This window comes from Anarhichas minor, unplaced genomic scaffold (assembly GCF_050575085.1).
Source record: "Anarhichas minor isolate MPS153535 unplaced genomic scaffold, ASM5057508v1 ptg000025l, whole genome shotgun sequence".
In the NCBI taxonomy this organism is placed as follows: Eukaryota; Metazoa; Chordata; class Actinopteri; order Perciformes; family Anarhichadidae; genus Anarhichas; species Anarhichas minor.
The window spans coordinates 10,887,780-10,906,733 of record NW_027466471.1 but is presented as its reverse complement, the minus strand read 5'-3'; the positions used below and the strand labels follow the sequence as shown (position 1 = coordinate 10,906,733).

Genomic DNA, 18,954 nt, shown 5'->3' with positions numbered 1-18,954 from the left:
GAAACAGAGTCCGTTTGACAAAACCTCCAGTCAGTGGGAGTGGAGAGGCAACAACAACAACAACAGTTGCAGTTACTCAGTGACAGCACCTTACACCACTGACCGTCCCCCAAAGGCATTTTTCAAACCAAACCACAGACCAACTGTGGCTCAAAACAACCACGCTGTGACCCAGGGAGCAGCCGTTACACCGAGGCAGAAAGCTTTTCTTCAGGCCCCTGCTGCTGACAGACGTACGAGTCACAAATAACACGTAACAAATAGGTCACACTCACAAATATGTTTGACTGATAAAACGAGTGAGCAGAGAGAAGACAACCCTGGAGACACTAGGGCAACCTCTTCAAGGCAATGATAACAGATCTTCCCAACTCTTTTTCTACTCACCGATATAAACCAGACAAATGATTACCTTATTTGGTAAGATATAAGAAATGTTTTAATGTTTCACAAGCAGGCCAGCTAAGGCTTGTGCCGTACCGTTGGGTCGCTTTGAGTCACTTCCTGCCGAGCAGCAACTTTCTATGGAGCCAAAACCTCAAACCTCCATCCAGAGACCTCCGAGTGACGTAGCTCAATCAATCACATCCAATTACAGAGTTCATGGTTTAGCAGTAATCCCGACCAGCTGGCGACACACTCCCGAGGACAGCAACACCCTCTGAACTCATCTGCTACACATGAAAAAGACTCAAATAGGATTTTCAAGTTTGTGTGGTCGGTTTAATTTATTGCGCCACACACGGAAACGGCCTCAGAAGTGGTAAAATATGGCAAGAAGTCGAGGTTCCTCAGGTAGTTAAAGTATACTGTGGTGCTATTCATGGCTCTGCTGTCCATAGCGGAGCTAAATGCACACGTTGTAACAACTACCTGTGGGTGCAGCACTGAAACGGGATTACATTAAACCTGTGGAAGTGAAAAGACCACTCGGCTAAATTACAGTGCAAATAGAAAGAAGACGCTGCACAAGTTGAGATTTGCCTTAATTACACCCCTTTCATATATTAGAGCATGTATCCATAGCAACTGAAACATGGGATTGTCTCGGTGCTGAATGGTAGCATGTGTTAGTTTAAATACTATTTAGGGATGGGTATACTTTTTGTGACAAAGTTGGTATTGAGAACCTGGTCAGATTTCCTGTTTATTTACATATATTTTTGGATTCAAATCATAATTTTACCTTTATTACTATAATTTGACTGCATTTCTTCTGCATTTTGTAGGAAAAACATTCAAATATACCTGAAAGAAAGGTGACGAAAAAGGTATCATTATGGTATAAATACTGAAATTCACTTGCGACACGAGAATCGCAAATTTCAAATAGCCAGCCCAACATGGTATGCGCGTCTCTCCAGTTGTGTTGTGTTTCCAGAGTCGGGTCAAACATCACAGCCTGGTGTGTGGACAATGTCTACCTTCACCCTCACACACACACACACACACACACACACACACAACCAGCCCCGTCTGGGAGCACAACGACCCCTCAGGCCGAGACCCGACCTTTTGACTCCCAGTGGGTGTGCATGTGTCTCAAATGCCGTTTTGTGCTCAACACTTTCTACTTTGTGAACTATGACGTGTCGAGAAAAACTCCCTGACACAAAGGGGTATGTATACTTTCTGCAGGCGTGTGTGGAGATCACGTGCATGGGTATGAGAGAAGGGTTAGGGGTTACTGTGTGTTTGTGCATTAAATGAGGGCTACAGTAATAATTTCCAGAGCAGCCAGAAGGTTAGAGTGCAGCCAGGCAGCAGATCGGATCAGTGCTTTAAACGTACTTGTGTCAAGCCCACAAGTGAGTTTGCCCTTATAAGGACACACGGGACACTCCGGGTAGCTGAAGTGGATTGCCAGCTGCCACGGAGGAAACCAGACTGGTACAAACATTGAGACACAAATAAACAAATTGAGAAAGACCAACAGGGTGAGAAAGTTCAAAAATATTTGTACCACCCTGGAGTCTCCTCATTGAAGCCCAACGCAGACTAGATTTCTCGCACTGAACGGAAAAACTGAAAATTAGGTGATTGGACTGCAAATAGTAATAAAAGTACTAATTTTGCAGAAACATGTCAGTCAACTCTGCCAGTGCTTTACTATTATATATGGATATTACATATGGATATTGTTTGGATCATTATTCCTGCTGCAGATGTTTTCGGTGGAGCTTATTTGAACTCCTTTATACTCTGTTGTTCAGTTTGGGTAGTTAGGAAGGGTTTGAACAATGATAATGTGCAAAGTAACTAAAGCTGCCAGACAAATGTAGTGGAGTAAAAAGTACAATATTTCTCTCTGAGATGTAGTGGAGTGGAGGTACAAAGTTGTGGAAATACTCAAGTAAAGTACCTTGAATTTGTACTTATGTACTTAAGCAAATATACTTAGTTATATTCCACCACTGATCATAATATTTACTCTTACCACTCGCAGCTTATCAAAACCAAACAATTTACTGCTTTTTATAAAGAGGTGGAATAATATTGAGGATTGAGTTCAGTCTATTGGTCCGTGTTCCTCATGTGGCCCCTTGAGAAAAATAATTGCCCAACCCCTGCTATAACCGCCTCGAAAACAATGCACGCATACAGTAGGGCGACACACCACACCCACTCAAAAATGGAAATATAACAAGGATACATGAGAGCCCTGCAAGGCATGGGACTCCTGGATTTCTCAGAAGGAGTTTCAGTCACCTCTCTGCTGAAAAATTAACAAAGAACCGAATCAGATTCAAGGTTGAAACTCGTTGTGCTAGAGTGCACACTGAGCCTTCATTGTCTCAAAGAAAAAGAGGGAGTACCTGTGAAATATATACAAGCCGGGGAGGAAGAGAGATGACTGCACATGTGGCAATGTGCTCTGTGTGAGTGCAGCTACACGTGTGGGAAGCCTCAACCTTTATTAATAACCGGATGGTAGGACAGACCTGGGAAAAAGTGTCTCCCCTTTACACATGAGGTAGCAGGCATAAAGAACGGACGCATGGAGGAATGCATGTGGGCCAGAGGGGGGGGGGGGGGGGGGGGTCCAGGCATCAACTATGTTCTGTACGACTGTAATGAAGCACTGAAGACAGATCTGGACTCACACGTGTTACGGACTCATGCCCATAGTAGAGTCTTACATTAGTGCAGTGGACCCCACGCGCTGATGGATTAATAAGCACACACTTGATTGTGCACACGCAATCATCTGCAAAATGTTGACCTTTCAAGTTCTGAGGACTTCAAAGCAATTTCCAAACTTGTAGCATTGCTGCTTATCTAACTACTCGATCTGGTAATCGTCCGCAGTAGAAGATATTTAAAATAGGCTCGATCTCTGGTCTCCGTTTTTTTTGGCTCATGTCAAGCTGTCTGCTCCACACATTCTCTGTCCAACCCGAATGCGTCTCGCCTCAGAGCTGCAGGTCCGGTCACAGAGAGGGATCCAGGGCAGGACCTGGTCGGGAGAACTGTGCCCCACATTTGGGAGCTGTCCTCATCGAAAGGGTTTCATATCGGCCAACGTAGGCAAAAAGGATGTCTCATTATTCTGATACAAACTGCCAGAACAGTACATCATTAAACCCATACAGACCACGTGAGCATCACTGAGCATGCATTCACTTTCACAGCAGTCAAAGAGGGCAATTCACTCTGATCTTGGGTCAAATGTTGAGTTTGTTTGCATTGGTTCTGGTACCAATTTTCTTCACAGCTTCTTTGTTCGACATACTCATCATAGGAAACCCACAGAGAGAGGGAGCTGTCCACAGTTTGTTAGTACCTCGTGGTCATAAGCAGAAGATCTGAGACAGTTTGACAGATTTCAGCAGGAAGGAGCCGTCATAAATAAAGAGACTGCGTTGGATCCTGCACTTCAGCTGGCCTCGTCCTGTGAGCGGACCCAGGTCGCGGCAGGAGCTACAGCATGATGAATCTTCTCCAAACATGGGACATCACCGGCCGAACCGAAGCACTGCGTGACTGGCTCTTTTGGTTTAATGAGGAAAGAGCCAGGAGGAGAGAGGGATGTTCCACAAGAGGAAACAGAGCGGGTGGTTAGAGCACTTTGGGAGGCTGCAGAGCACAAACAGTTTGTTCTAATAGATCCATGAGAGCCGACTCTGAAACGGCACAGTACCTAAAACAACCGGTGTGTGACAGACAGACAAAACCAAACAAAATTGAACAGATCAGCTGTTATTATCTCAAGTATGCCACAACATTAACAACAGTGGGTTTGCAAAGCAAAACATCAACATCCGTTGGATGATTTCTCGTAGATCTCGGGAAATGGCTCTTTCCCGAGGGAGCCAATTTAAAGAAGACAAACCACAGTGTTTCTACATTTCTCTCCCGTTTCTCCTTCATCTGTTTCATGTAACCATCCTTTCCTAAGCTTGTGAAATGTGATACATGCATCTTTTTTTACGACTTTAATTCAGGATGTGACTTGGCAAAAAAGACCCAAACATTTCTGATCCTGCAGAGAGCTGCTTGCAGTTTCCTGTATGCGTGCTTTTTTTTTTCCTCTCTATAAAACAGAGCCACACCTTTATTCCAATGTAAAGCCAAAGACTGCTGAAACTCCACCGTACTCATGGCCCCTTAAAAGTGAGACTCTGTGTTTTGGGCAAAGCAAATGGGTGCTGAACATTCAAGGAGTTTTACTAGCATCTCTGTAATTAATCCATCTAAAGTGGACATTAAGCTAGTTTCTGCACACATCAAACACACATAATGGTCAGTTTTGATCTTTAAATCCTCTACGATTTGATGAGTGAGAAAGTCTGCTCGTATCGGGACATTATAGATAAAAGCATGGAGACCTTTGAAACAGCAGCCATCGAGTAGATTTTACACATCGGAAAAGTGTTTCTTCAGAGTCTAAAACACCTGGAAAACAGTATTTATCACAAAAACAAAACTCTGGGAGCCTTAAGCATTCAAACTCTAGCCAGAGACACCTGGTGGTGGCGAAGGAGACCACCTTCAATCCCTTATCCAGACCTTTTCCATTTGGCATAATGATGATCCAGACAGATGGAGCTCAGTGATAGAAACCCTCTCTGCTGGATCACTTCGTTCCCACACAGACGTAAAAACACCGGAGCCGCTCTGACAGCAGAGTCTGTCTCATATCTGATGCTTACAGAAATTGCTCCAATTTGTCACGCTGCGACTCTTTGGCCTCCGTCAGTAACCACAGGTTTATGATATTTTCTAACTGAACTGGTTAATTCATAGACAAGGAGCACAAGCAGTCGCATGCATGGTTTACACCTTGAAAACACTCACGGTCACAAACTGTGAATTCACTCACTGTAAGAATGTAAAGCACACTACAGCGCTGACACAATCCGTATTAACCGCTGTGAGGTGTGTTTGTTACACTGCTGTGTGCGAGTGTTAAACTGCCACATTGTTCTTTTATAAAAAGACAAATGCCAGCTTATGTTTCCAAGGTATCGTTCACATATGACAAAACAACAAGTATCCTCTTTCATGGGGAAATACGACAGGCTGAACTCAATTTCAACTGTAAACGTGGAGCAACGTCTGAACGTGTGCGCCACTTACTCAGCATGATTGTTCCAGAGCAACAAAGTACTTAAAGGCCAAAGACCAAGAATAGACTTTCATATGCACATCAGCACAAAGTCCCCTGCTTTTCTTTTCTCATCCCTTCAGAGCCAAAGCGGCCGGCTATTTATAGCAGTATCCAGAAACAGAAGTTTCCTGCTTTATCAAACAAACAAGTGACTCCTTATCTCCCTGCAGCCTGGCCGTGTATTTGGACATTGACTGTTGTCAGAGGCTGAAGTCTGCAGGCTGGAACTCGACTGCACTTGTTGTTGTGATAGACAACAATGCAGCAGTGTAGATAACTTGGACTGTGTCCGTTTAGAAGGAAGCGTTTGCCTGCATGGGGAACTGTTCACAGCTCAATCTTCATTGCCTCCTCGCTGACACCTTTCAAACAGGCTCAGCAGAAGAAGAAAAAACAAACAGGTGTGCACCGTGATGGCTGTGCTTGTAGTTTTAAATGGTCAGGAGCATAAAAGTCTTAAAGGAGCAAAGAGCCGGGGAGCTGTTATCAAAAGAAGATCTGTTGCATGCAACAGCTTGTATCTCTGCAGCCTCTTTGAAGACAGAGAAACCTTTTTCAAGATAGTTACAGAGACTCAGGTTAAGTCTTGCCCAATCCTGCTTCTACTATTTAAGTCTGTCTCTTGAAATGTTACGTATAGCCAGCATAATGTATTCAAATGTTCCGTTTTGTCTGACATACCGTCCAACACCCAAATCTTACCATTTGACAAGTCAGCAAAGATTTGAGATTATCATAATAGTTGCCAGTTAAAAAAATGAAGACAGAAGACATTTTTAAACAAATACGGCCCCAGATAACATTTGCCTTAAGTGTAAGTGACAACTTTAAAAAGTTAATATATATCGGAATGTGTCCCAGACAACAGTTCTATAATGCACCATCATTTTTTCAATGTATTTGTTCCTGATGAGGAGTCTGACATTTTGGACCATGTCCCCGGGGGGGGCGAAGAGATCCTGAGGGTCCACAAAACAAACCCATTCTTCCTCCCCGACTGTAACCGTTGAGCCCTTGTCAACACACAAAGGGTCCAGAGAGCCATAAAACGAAGGCCCAGGGGTCCAATGTATCACAGGGGCCGGACCACAGAGAGAAGCTGCCCTTTTTTTAAACATGTGTGAAAGCCTCTCGCTCACCAGGGAAAAGGACGCTCACAGGGCCGGCAAGAGTTACAAATCACATGCGAGACATCCAGCATGTGAAATCAGCCCAGCAGGCGCCACTGACGGGAAAGTCTCCTGCGGTCACGTTAATTTTAAAAAAAAAGAAAAAGGCAGACTTGTGCATTAGAAGGATCACAAACTGTAAAAGACATTTCATGCATGTATTGACATCTGAGTGCTTTTCCTGCATTCTTCCAGTAACACGGTGCAGTTAGTAGCGTTTCTGAGATAGTTAGGGACATCATGGTGTGTGGCTCACAGATGCTTAAAGTCAAACCTTACTCTTTGCTAAGAGGGCAGGTGCACAGGTGCCACAAACAACAGACACCTGCAGGTCTGTCACATGCACATAGGAAACTATTGCCACACCTCTAACACCTGATAATCATCGTCTTCCGAGCTGCTAATCAGCTGATCACATCTATTTTTAAGTGGCAGTGGTTGGAGTGGTTTGGTTGGAAAGAGCTTTTCTTCCGACCGGCCTCAGCAGCTTTTGTCCATTCAGTACCATTCAGACAGATGACCCGCAGCAAACATCCTCTCCCAAAGAAACTGGGACACCAACTGATTATTTCTGTTGATATTTAAATAATTGTGGCGGGCCGAGAGAAAAGAAAAATGCTTTTCCTGGTTGCCATGGAGGGGATTAAATGAGCAATATAAAAAGGCAGCCGGGGTTTGAATAGAAGTGTAGAGAAGGGATTACTGGAGTTAGAGAGGCCGCCATATGACCTTCTGACTGTTTAGCTCATTAAGTTCAACACAGGCCTGCAGTTTGTGTTCGTTATCCAACTGTTGTTTCATAGAAGCTCCTCCACCCGGCTTCACTACGACTTTAATAAAGCCCGGGCATCTCCGAGTGTCCGTCATCTTTTACCGGCGTCGTGAAAAACTCCTCAACAATGAATGAATATAAAAACGCCACAGAATGGGGTTTTAGATTGAATGAAAAAAAAAACACAAAAGGCTCCATTTATGTCTCCGTGGAGCTGAATTTAAATTCCATCACATCCCCATATGAACTTCTCCTCTGAGTAGCGAGTTTAATCAGAGTTTGCTTCCTTTGAGTTCGCTGTGGAAAACTCTGACACTCGAGTCACCGCAACCACCATCAGTGAAAATGTGGGATCTCGGTGACCTTGTAGCTGGAGTGTCAGTCACGTGTGAGGGGAGGAGAGCCGCTCAGCTCCATGAATCCAGAGCCGAGGAGAGATCCAGCTCAGTTATGGGTCGACTGTCAGCGTCACCTGAAGACGAACCCGATGAATTCCAACGTCTGCATGTTTCTTTTCTGCTGCTGCAGCTTTCTGAGACAATGCCTGTGTTTTTACAACGAGCTCCCTGCAGCGCATAAGGCCACACAAGAAGATTCAGACAAAGCTAGATTTATTTCTGGTTATTTCATCTGAAATAAAATATGACTGAGATAAAAAGCCGGTTCAGGGAAACACTCTGAATCACATACACCTAAAAAAAAACAACTGTCTACTCACTTAAATATAAAACCACAACAAACACATATTAGAACACTAAAGGGGTCCAGCCAGCTTGAGATGTCCTCATTCTTTCCACTTCCACAATGTGTGGGGACTACTTTGAGTCCTTTATATTCATTTCAACTTTCCTGCTTTGCTCATATAAATAAACTCATGAATGTATGATCAAAGCAACCAATACTCTAGTTGAGAGTAAATCATTATGCTGAAGGGAAATATTATTCAACCACATATACTCCTGTATGTCACTGGTGATAAAAGTCTGGACTTTAAGTGATTTATGAGAAGGGAGCTCTTGGCCAGACTATTTCCAGACTTTGGGGGAATAATGATTGAATAAAACACAACGTTTATACCCCGCCTTGTTCCAAAGTCAACAGCCTTTTCTTGTCGGGTTTACTGATCTATAAGAACAGAAATCGAAATGTTTTTCTGAGATGGTCTGTGCTTAAAGTACACAGACTTGGTAAGAATAACAAGTTAAAATCAGACAGTGTAATTTAATCTTACATGTGGTCAACAACACCGCTGTATCTACCTTCACTTTAATGTCACAAACTCCCTGGTCATGATATATTTGTAGTAGTCATGAATGATAAACCATACTAAAGGACAGATGCTTCAGCTGTTGCGTATGTGTAACTATGATTCAGACAAACCCAATGTAACTATGTCTCAACAGGCTGACTCATGCGGCCTTGTAAATGTGTCTGTGTTGCAGGTGTCATGATGTCTCACCTTCCTCAGGAAATAGTTAGGACACGATGACGAATGCGGCTGCGAACCAGGAAGTCTTTTACCTTTCTCTTTACATTATCAACACTGATTTGCTGCTCACACTTACTGGCACACTGTCTAGACCGATGATTAAGACGTAATGGTTGTGAATCACCTGCAAGTGATATGAACATGACTTTCTGACACTATTTTGTAGTGGAGATACGTCTGATATGCGTCATCGTAAATCAATGTTTACTGGAGTCAGTTTTGGCTACCACACTGTTTTCTTCATGGACCAATCTGTCATTAATTATTAGATTAATCCATAGTCCACAAACTAGAGATTTAAAATGATGTAGATAAAGAAAGACCGTTACGTGATTATCATAATTGTTGGCAATTTAACTCATCGATGAATCAAGTTAAGGTTTCACATCAACTTTTAGTTCACAAAAACACAAAACAAGCAGTCACGCACTGAAACTCACCACTCAACTGACTTACAGTCAGACACTCTTAATTAGATCTGCAACTGACAACTGTTCTCATTAATCTGCTTATTATTCTAAATGCCCTAAACCCAAGGTGACCTCATTAAATGTCTTGCTCTGTCCAATCAACGGTCAAAATGTTTATCGATACGATACTGACACCAAATCAGTTATCACACAACAAAAAGCCCTTTATGTGTGTGCAGACCACCTGTCAGGATTATCATAACTGAATACAATTCAATCAAAAGGAGGGAGATTGACAAATACTATTATGGTTAAACATGCAGGGCTTGCCCTCGTGACAACTATCATTATAAGAAATACATGTTCCTTATAAAGTAATAACCAGCCTGATACCACTTCATATGATCTATGCGAAGTATTAACTGAGTTACATCCCTGACTGCTCTATTCATCTCTTAATCTCAGGTAGCTGGTCCACTTCCATGAGCAGGAACTTCCCTGCAGAGCATCTCCGCTCATCTACTCACCAAGGCTCGGAGAGAGGACTCATCCAGCGCCGAGTAACTCTCCACGGACATGTTGATCTTCCTGCTCGTGCTCAGGTGAAACGAGACGGTGTGGGTGGTGAGTGGTTGATGCGGTCGGTCAACGTGTGGTCTCTACCACCTGCACGACTCGCTGCTGCTTTCTGTGTCTGGAACGCGTCTCAAACTTCAGCGCAGATAACGATCAGAAACGTCCTTCAACGAAAGTAAACGCGCGTCCCGCTTATGGAGGGCATAACTCGGTCCTCTGTTCTCGTCTCTTAAGTCGTCGTGAAAGCAGAAACTGGCCCACACGCACTCTCAGGGGCACGTTGGCAGCTTTTTTTGAAAGGAGGATTCCCACTGAAAGGTGTAAGCCCGCCCCTCTCTGTCGCCGGCTTCTCCCGGCGCTCATTCAAAGCGCGCCGCTCTCTGTGGGGAGACGCGAAACAGCGACCGGGTATGGGGGGTGATTAGTGCCACTAAAGTCCAACGGGTGGAAACACATGAAGGCATTATAACTCTTAACATTTTAATGAAAGTACACTGTTTGACATGTTTTTCCACAATAGCCATTCGGTGTATTTACATTCCGTAGTTACCTCTATATATAGTAGTTTCCATTGTTAGCGGCATCCACTAGTTTTGTTTTTGTAATACAGCATTTGTTTTCAAGGAAATTCCTCTGGAAATTAACCACTGCTTATAAACGAAACACAACTAAGTAACAGCCTGAAAATGTCTCTAATTTCCCTATAATTAATACCAGATTGTTTCCAGGAAACATCAGAGAAAACAAGGAAATTATGAACCTGGTAAACAACGCAACAGCATTTTATCTCCTTATATGACGGTCTAAATTCTGTTTCAAATCCATGAGGCCAGGAATAAACTTCTGGTGAAGAAATACTAAATACTGTTATTTGTTTTATTGTCCTAAAAGTATTCAAAATGACTCCTAAAGACTTACTAATTCAAAGGCAACTGCAATGACGCATGATGTTGATTGTGTTTCCATAGTTCCCTTTCTCAGGCAACACCTACTAATTGGCCACAAAAATCCCTTCATAACGATAAATATGTCGGCTATTTTCCACACGCTACCAGCGCTTTAAGATTCAAATCTTCTAATTGTCTTGAAATTCAGTCATTTTAAGTTGTAATAACACAAACATGTGCTTGATCCTAGCGTGACTGAAAAAGTGCCCATTTCTACATTTCTACATTGAAAACAGCATTGTTGTCAAAGCGCCTCCTGCTCCTCTGGGGCACTTCTCACCCCTCATCAGGAGCACCATGATAGGAAGTTTATAAAAGATTTTTCAGCCGTTCTTCTATGCAGAGATTTGGTATCATGGCCGGTAAACTGAGGTGAGCTTGATGTATAAAGAGGTATGAAACAACACAAGCTGGAGCCATGGATCTCCTCATTAAACATTTAATAGCCACACAAGACAAAGAGCATCAAGACAGTTGTTCTGAAACAGGAATAGTCATCCATGTGGCGTGAGAGCCTCCAGTCAGACCAAACACCACAGCAGGAGATTTCACTGATTATTTGCTCCTCGACAGTTGATTATCAGACGTTAATCAGGAAACCGCTCTGGCATCGTCTTCAGTTAAAAGGGTCTCAACCATCTGTGGCACAGGGTTGCCTATTTTATATGTATTGCTGAAGTGGACCCTATGTTACACACAACATACATCGTATCAATCTTAAATCCTATATGCGGAGGTGCAGCACACAACATGTTTCATACTACTTCAAAGAAGATTGGACAGGAGACACAGCTTCAAAAGCCACCTCATCTTAACACCACATATATAGTTCTACAGGTATGATTAAAAAAAAAATCTAAATATTACTGAAGAGTATTAAAGACAGATGTTCAACAGTATAAAAAGACAGATGTTCAATTATACAGTTTTTTTTTTTTTTTTTCGTGGTCAAAGATGCATAAATGTATCAAATCTGTTCCTCAAAGCCCTTTTTTCACAAAATAATCTATCAAAGTGCTTCAGATTACATACAGATTCAGAAAGCAACAGGAACACTGAAGGACCCTGAATGAACTGGCAAACAGGGTGAAAACAACACGTTCTTGGTTAGTTAGACAAATGCACAGCGACAAATGCACAGCGACAAAGTCACGCGTCTGATGTTCTCCATGTTCCTCAATGAGCCATGACACCACGTGTACAGTAAAAGAAACAAAAATAAATCTAATTCAACGCTAATAAAATTAAGTTCATACTTTATCTTTTAAGGTTGGATGTTAGACATACACAGATTTGAAGAAGAAGGAAAAAAAAAAAAAAAAAAACTTGAAATAAAGTAGAATATGCATTAATAAACCAGATGACTTACATAGACTATAATAGTAAAACTCATTAAAATATAAACTGAAGATAACTAACACTCACACAGGCACTTGTCAGATAGGTATACGTTTTGTTTTCAAGAGTGTGCAAGAAGATAAATGAATGTTTGAGTAGGAGATTTGGTTTTTGCATTTCTCCACATGCTCTCACTCTTCCTGCTGCTCTTCATTCTGCTTCTTGGGCAACTGCAAATGGACAAAATACAAAATGTGTTGAGTGGCCTTAAAAACTGGAAAATGCACAACTAAGCAGACTTTACACTGTGATGCTTTAAATATTCTGTGAAGAAAAGCATCTACGACGTTACAGAAATGATAACTTTCTCTATGACGAGCACTTAAATGACCCGGCAGCAGCACGTCCATTCTACAGTAATACTGTTCTATTTCTCATGTAAATGTATGAATACATTTTATATAACCTTGTGTTTCCCCCACAGTATAAAACTACCGTTACAAACGAGGACAAATTAAAGAAAGCAGGAGTCTAGCCTGGATGATGTGTAGTGTTTGTACCGTGACTTTCACGGTACAAACACAAATCAACATCACCTCTACAGAATGTGTTGTTTTGTACCTTCGTCAATGAATTTCTTCTGTTCCCTCTGCCGTCTTTATATTCTGGTAGATGTACTCTGGTGGACAAACACATTCAAATCTGAATATTAATAACATTCTCCACTATATTTACAAAAAAAGCTCAAATCATAGTGGAGCTAAAGTGGTTGAAATTAAATTTAAAAAACGAGTCTCCGTCAACTTGATGACTGCTTTTACCCCTGTAGAGACGTAGAGGCAGACTTGTCGGAGTCACAGAAAGATGAATGAGCTCCCTCTGCCTCCATGCCCGGCTGCTGAGGTCGGTTTTTCACAGAAGCATCGCAGTTGGATGTCTTCCTTTGACTTGGTAGTCCAATGTAACGTCTCTGCCATTCCATTTGGTTTGGTCCTGGTGGGGTCTCTCTGTCGCATCCAAAGTTCACTTCCGAGAAGTCGACTATATGTGGACAGGACACACACACACACACACACACAAATGCAGTTTGTTGAAGGGGACATATCTTTTTTTTTTAAGTGCTTGTGCACCTATATTTGTGTATCTGGAGTGCCTACCAACTGACAAACTGTGAAAGAACACAACCTAGTTAGTTTTGTGTTGTCGGCTGCCTTGATCAGAAAACATGTGATTCAACAAGACATTCAGGTTTGGCTCCCGTTCTTTTGTCATACGCAGGCTCGTTAGAATATACTGAGAACTGAATACCTCCACCCAGGGCTTGACCGGCCAATCAAAACTTCTGGAGGCGGGCTTAAAGAGACAGGCGCTCAGATGAAGTGTTTCAGACAGACGTTGAATACAGGTATACTCAGACAAACAGTATTAGAAAAATGTAATTTCTTTATAATGTTGTTTTAACATTAAAGCATGTAAATATGTTTTCGTAGAAACCCAAAATATAAATTTGTACAAGTTGTAATATTCACAATAGATTCCATACAATACCTTGGGGATTAACTCTCCTTTGAAAATCTGAAGTCATCTGACCAAAGGCATCTTTGGTTGGGCTCAGTGGTTTTTTGACAGATGCTTTTGTTAGATTATTCAGCGGGTGGGCAGTCTGAGGTCGCATATCACACTTGTCCTAGATATAAAGAACACACATTAAATTGGCCATTAGGCAATTACAAATCTGTCTATTTGTTTGATGTTCAACATTCATGAGCATATTAAGAAGGGATTTCTACAGGTTGGTTGTTTGGGTCAAAATCTGGAAATCTCTATTAAAGACATACTTGAATTATGTGTAAATAAAATAGGACCGTGACATTTTTAAGCATTCCTACAAACAGGTCAGAATAATTTCCTTTCCTCAAAGCAAACTGAATAAAGTACTTAACTTGTGACATTTCAATAGTTTTAGAGGCTGTTTGACTTGATTACGGACATACCTGATGGTGAAAGACGACAGCCTCCTCCAGAGCGACGCCACAGAACTCACATGGAATGACCACGTCGCCCTCTAGAGGACTGGCTGGAGGACTGTAGGAGGCCGGGGACATCGACCGGGGGAAGGTGGGGATGTTTGAAGCGAGTGTGTCGGGGATGTTGTGCATCAGCCCTGAAGCGTTCCTGCCCATCCTGTCCTCTTTGGGTGGAGACAAGGGCTGCTTGCTGTAAGATGCAAAGGCGGAGGCCGGGCTGCATCCAGTCTGACACAAAGAGAAGAAAGGTAGGCTGGTGAAATCTCTGAGAAAATCATCGTGTGTGTGAGTGAGAGTGAGAGTGAGAGTGAGAGGAAGGCCTCTTGTTCAAACTGGGAAAGGCTGTAACTGCCCTGCTAAGCGTCTAAAAACAAAGATAAAGTAAGGTATGCGATTGTTTGCATGACTGGATCTGAGACTCGTACACCGATGTATTTCTCAATCATTTGACAACGCACAATTCTAATTGGAAGTGAGACAGCCTGTGGACAGCTTTCAGAGGAAAAACATAATGCACCTCGACAGAGTACGTCACAGCAGGTCTGTCCAACAGGAAGGTCAAATAAAAACTGAAGACGGGGCTGCAATCACAGTGAAGTATTTCCGGCAGAGTGAGCAGGGTCTGTTAGGCTGGTTGTATCTCACAATCAGGTTCCGGTTGTTGTATTTTACCGCTTTTGCTGTGTCATCATGCATGCAGATATGATGCACTGACCTGGAATTACTAAACTCTCTGCCCTCCTTTTCTCCAGTGATGTGTAGCAGAGTGCGTCAGCTGTGCAGCTTTTACCTCGAACATTATGTGTTTTACTTGATTGTGGACATGAATTCTCAAAAGGAGGACTAGCGTTAGATTACGATGTTAGTGCATCATTGATAACAGGATCTATTGGTTACCGGCCTACAGAGGTTTACTACCTCATGGAAAGATAATGTCTTTTTGTCTTTCCTTAGGCATATATTGGCAACAATTAGTCAACTAACAGATTAGCTGAAAAATAATCACCAACTATTTTGATAATTAGTGAATCGTTAAGGTAAGAGATTTCCTGCTCTTCTCTGTTTAACATTGTATTAAACTGAATATCTTGGGTTTTGGACTCACAAAACAAGACATTTAAAGACATCACCGTGGACTTTGACTTATGGACCAAACGATTAATCAGTTACTCTAAAAAAAAAATGAATCAGCAGATTTATTAATAATGAAAATAACTGTGAGTTGAAGCTAACAGTTTCTGGACTGCCCTCACTACGTGAAAACCTTGTTTTCTGACAGCTGGAAGCACAACAGCCGGTGGGGACATGACGTCCAGGTGACCATTAAATATGTTTGTTTAAATTCATACCAGCCAATATCGGGATGAGCACAAAAATCTGTCATCATGAGTCAACACCGATCAACAGTGTAACAAATCAATTCTCTCACCTGATGCAAAATGAGGTCCTCTTCGGGAAACAGTTCTTCGCAAAACTCACAAGGAAGCATGGTATCTGTAAAAAAATCATTTAAAATCATTAAACTGACAAAAGAAAACCTCAAAGTGTTCCAATCTTCTGCAATTTACCTGCTTGATCGCATTCCTGGACTGCACTCGTGCTTGTGCCCGTAGAGAAGTTTGGGAAGTTGTTGTTGGGCGGAGAGAGAGGAGAGTTTAAAGAGGTGTTGGAAGTCTTCCCAATCTTGTGGTCCCAGATACCACTCCACAGGTTTCCCTCTACGCCTCCAGCCACCGATTCTACGTCGCTCTGCAGGCTGAGAGCCAGCATGTAGTCCAGGCCCGATGAGTCCTCATTCAGTGTGAGATCACTCTGTGGCCACGCACTGCTGCTGCTGCTGCTGCTGCTATTCTGGAAATCACTCTGCACTACAGGAGAAGAAAGAAATGATAGTTATCCCAGATAACAATTTTAACTGCAACTACAAATACAGAAATGGGGGGAAAAAAGATATTCACAATCAAGGTTAGCAACATGCAATGTGTTCTTTGGCCCCTAAATGAGCAAAACCTCTCTAAATGGAAATTAATATAAGATAATTCACAATACACTCACTTTGGCTAAAGGTATTTCTCGGGGCAGTATTCTTCCAGTCTCCTAGGCCTTGAGGTCCCCTTGAAGTGTAATATTCTCTGGTATCAAACGGCCGGGGAAAGGCCTGTTGTTCTGCTGCACTGATGTTATTATTCTTCGGGCCTCTCTCTTGGGCTCTTAGGAGGTTTCGGATGGAGTGAGCCTCAAACCAGGGCCCCGGAGGCTGTGGTTCTACCGGACTGCGACTCGTCCGACTGTTGTTCCTCTCTTGGGGTGGTGTAAGGCTTCCACATAGGACCGGATGCACAGCTTGTTCCCTCAACATTACGTTGCACTTGCAGTGCACGCAGGGCTCAGTGCGCGTGCCGCAATAATCCTCGTGTTCTTTGGACTGACTGAAAACAATCTCCAGTTCACAGAATTGGCACGGGACCAGCCGCTGAGAACATTGAGCGCTCTGAAAGAAACAACGATGGTGAGGAAACGCGATTTGATGATTTAATTAAGACGGCTGAATATTAGCGTTATAAACAGGGAACAGAAAGGCTTTTCAGAAATACCTGGTGAACAGCAATATGATTCTTCTCAATCTTCAAACCACACTTGCATGTAATCTGAAATGAAATGGAAAATGTTTTAAAGTTGCAATCCAGTAACACACGACGTTGCGGTATCATTGGAATGAGGATTTGAGGTGGCAGTATGTGGTATGTGGTCAGTATTTTCCATAGACAGATGCTGCTTTAGCCAGTTTATAGTTAGCGTGTTACAAACAGCATCAGTAACTGATATTGACAATACATGTACTTTTAGCAAAAAATAATAATTGCTTGTTCAATACGCAATAAAGCACAATGAGTTCCCTCCGCACAGTTTGGTGGTTTCCTGTCCTGCTCCATTACCGCATGGACACTTGCTCAAAACAAATAACAGGCAAACCTTTTACTCCCCAGACATAACAATCAGAAAGCACTTGTTCACTTAGCAGTTAAGTGCTTTGTTGAGTAGCGGGTCCTGGCTATGCAGATAACACACATTGTCCACGTTTTGGTGTTGGGCCTGCTCTTTAAAAACAGCATACATCTTTTGAAGGAACTGTGTTAAAGTGTCCAGTCATGTGGCTGTTATCTTACCTGAGTGTGCTCCTGCTGTTTGTGCTCCTGGAGGTCAGACCGGGGCACTGGCTCCTGGCATACGTCACACAATGCGATGTTTCTTCGGCAGTGGATCTCATGGGTCGTAAAATTAGCCTCTGGAATGTCATGTTTGCTAAAACGGTAAAGAAAATGATTTAAACCCTGTTTTCACCTCCATATTAAATTGACTCATCACCTGCATGCGCAAAGTACCGTATTCATACTTACCAATTGCCACAGAACTGTGTATTTTCATCTGCCATGACTTAACCGCAGCCTATGGAAAAAGGTTTACCTTTAGTTATTAATGACACTAAACAAGCATGACTGACATGAAAGGAGAACGTGACACTTAACTTAGCTCTATTTTAGTGATCTTTTTGTATATACCTCGTTAATATGCATGTTTGTAGGTATACAATTTGAGATTAATTAACATTAATTCAACAAGTTGAATTTAGAGTCCAAGCTACTTAAATGAACCTGCACCAACATCTGTTTACTGGACTAATTTAAACATGTCCCTATGAATGATCAGGACTAATGTAGAGAGGACAGATAGCTACCACCGTCGTTTGCTTCATGAGAGGGTTGACAGCTCACCCAGTGTTTCCAGGCAGGTAGCTAACGTTAGCTAACAACGATCGCCCGTGTTTACAAGTAGATTCTCCGTCAACGCGAACTGTTAGTCAACAAGCATCTCGAACGACCGCAAAAAGTTGGACTAGGTTAGCCGTGTTGCCTTTAGCTAGCTACGTATCTTAACATTAAATACCTGTTTAGCAACTACCACGTAGCATACATGTAGCTAACCTAACTAACGTTAACTTTATACGCTCTTTACCACGTAGCTACCAACACAAGAAGCTAATGTGCGGTCAAGTCCACGCAAAACGAGGACAGTCGTTGTGATGTTACCATTTGTCAATTAATCACCTCTGTAGGAAATGTTACCAAAAATAAACCCGTAGACGAGAGCTAACTATTCGATGTAATCTTGGAAAACAGATCGTTATTTCCTCCTTCCTCTGTCTGCAGCCTGAGAACACATGCCCTGAGTAATGCCTCTCAGGCTGTCTACGTACACATCTATTCCACCTCCTTTGATACCGGCACAATCCAACCAAATCCTATAAAAACGATTTATAATATTGCACATAGTTTAAAGGCAATACGATGGTGATTCACGGAATGTAAGGGGCGTCCATATTATAGAGGTTAAACTTGAAAGCATAGGGTGAACGCTAACTGTAAACCCTAACCCAGGGAAAATCCACCCAATCTCTCTCTAGGCTTAATTTTGATTGGCTGAATGAGACCGTGCGCTTGTGAAAGCGTCTCGGGTGACACTCCTGCTTTTAATTTATATCCCATATCCGATATTACCAACACAATATCTTCTACAAGTGTGATAAAGGTGTCACGGATATATATGTCATTGACAT

At 42.4% G+C, this 18,954-nt stretch overlaps 2 protein-coding genes across 8 annotated transcripts in view; both read right to left on the bottom strand.

The window, feature by feature from the left end:
* Positions 1–10,370, bottom strand: part of smtnb (smoothelin b) — a 45,190-nt gene extending 34,820 nt beyond the window's left edge. The window contains 1 exon segment of the mRNA XM_076099081.1: positions 9,979–10,370. Coding sequence (XP_075955196.1) covers positions 9,979–10,029 — 51 coding nt within the window. The 5' untranslated portion in view covers positions 10,030–10,370.
* Positions 10,371–11,397: 1,027 nt separating this feature from the next.
* Positions 11,398–18,561, bottom strand: trafd1 (TRAF-type zinc finger domain containing 1). 7 transcript variants are annotated; one of them, XM_076099083.1, is made up of 12 exons: positions 18,446–18,561; positions 17,738–17,786; positions 17,507–17,642; positions 16,934–16,987; positions 16,395–16,830; positions 15,908–16,207; positions 15,769–15,833; positions 14,307–14,567; positions 13,861–13,999; positions 13,134–13,353; positions 12,934–12,991; positions 11,398–12,542 (listed from the first exon to the last, which is right to left on the bottom strand). In XM_076099083.1, the coding sequence occupies exons 2-12, from the start codon at positions 17,770–17,772 to the stop codon at positions 12,504–12,506; spliced, it is 1,743 nt and encodes a 580-aa protein (XP_075955198.1). In that variant the 5' UTR covers positions 17,773–17,786; positions 18,446–18,561; the 3' UTR covers positions 11,398–12,503. The 7 variants fall into 7 exon arrangements, with proteins under 7 accessions (XP_075955198.1, XP_075955199.1, XP_075955200.1 ...); XM_076099084.1 differs by having other exon boundaries at positions 18,076–18,548; XM_076099085.1 differs by having other exon boundaries at positions 18,079–18,548.
* Positions 18,562–18,954: the final 393 nt, after the last annotated feature.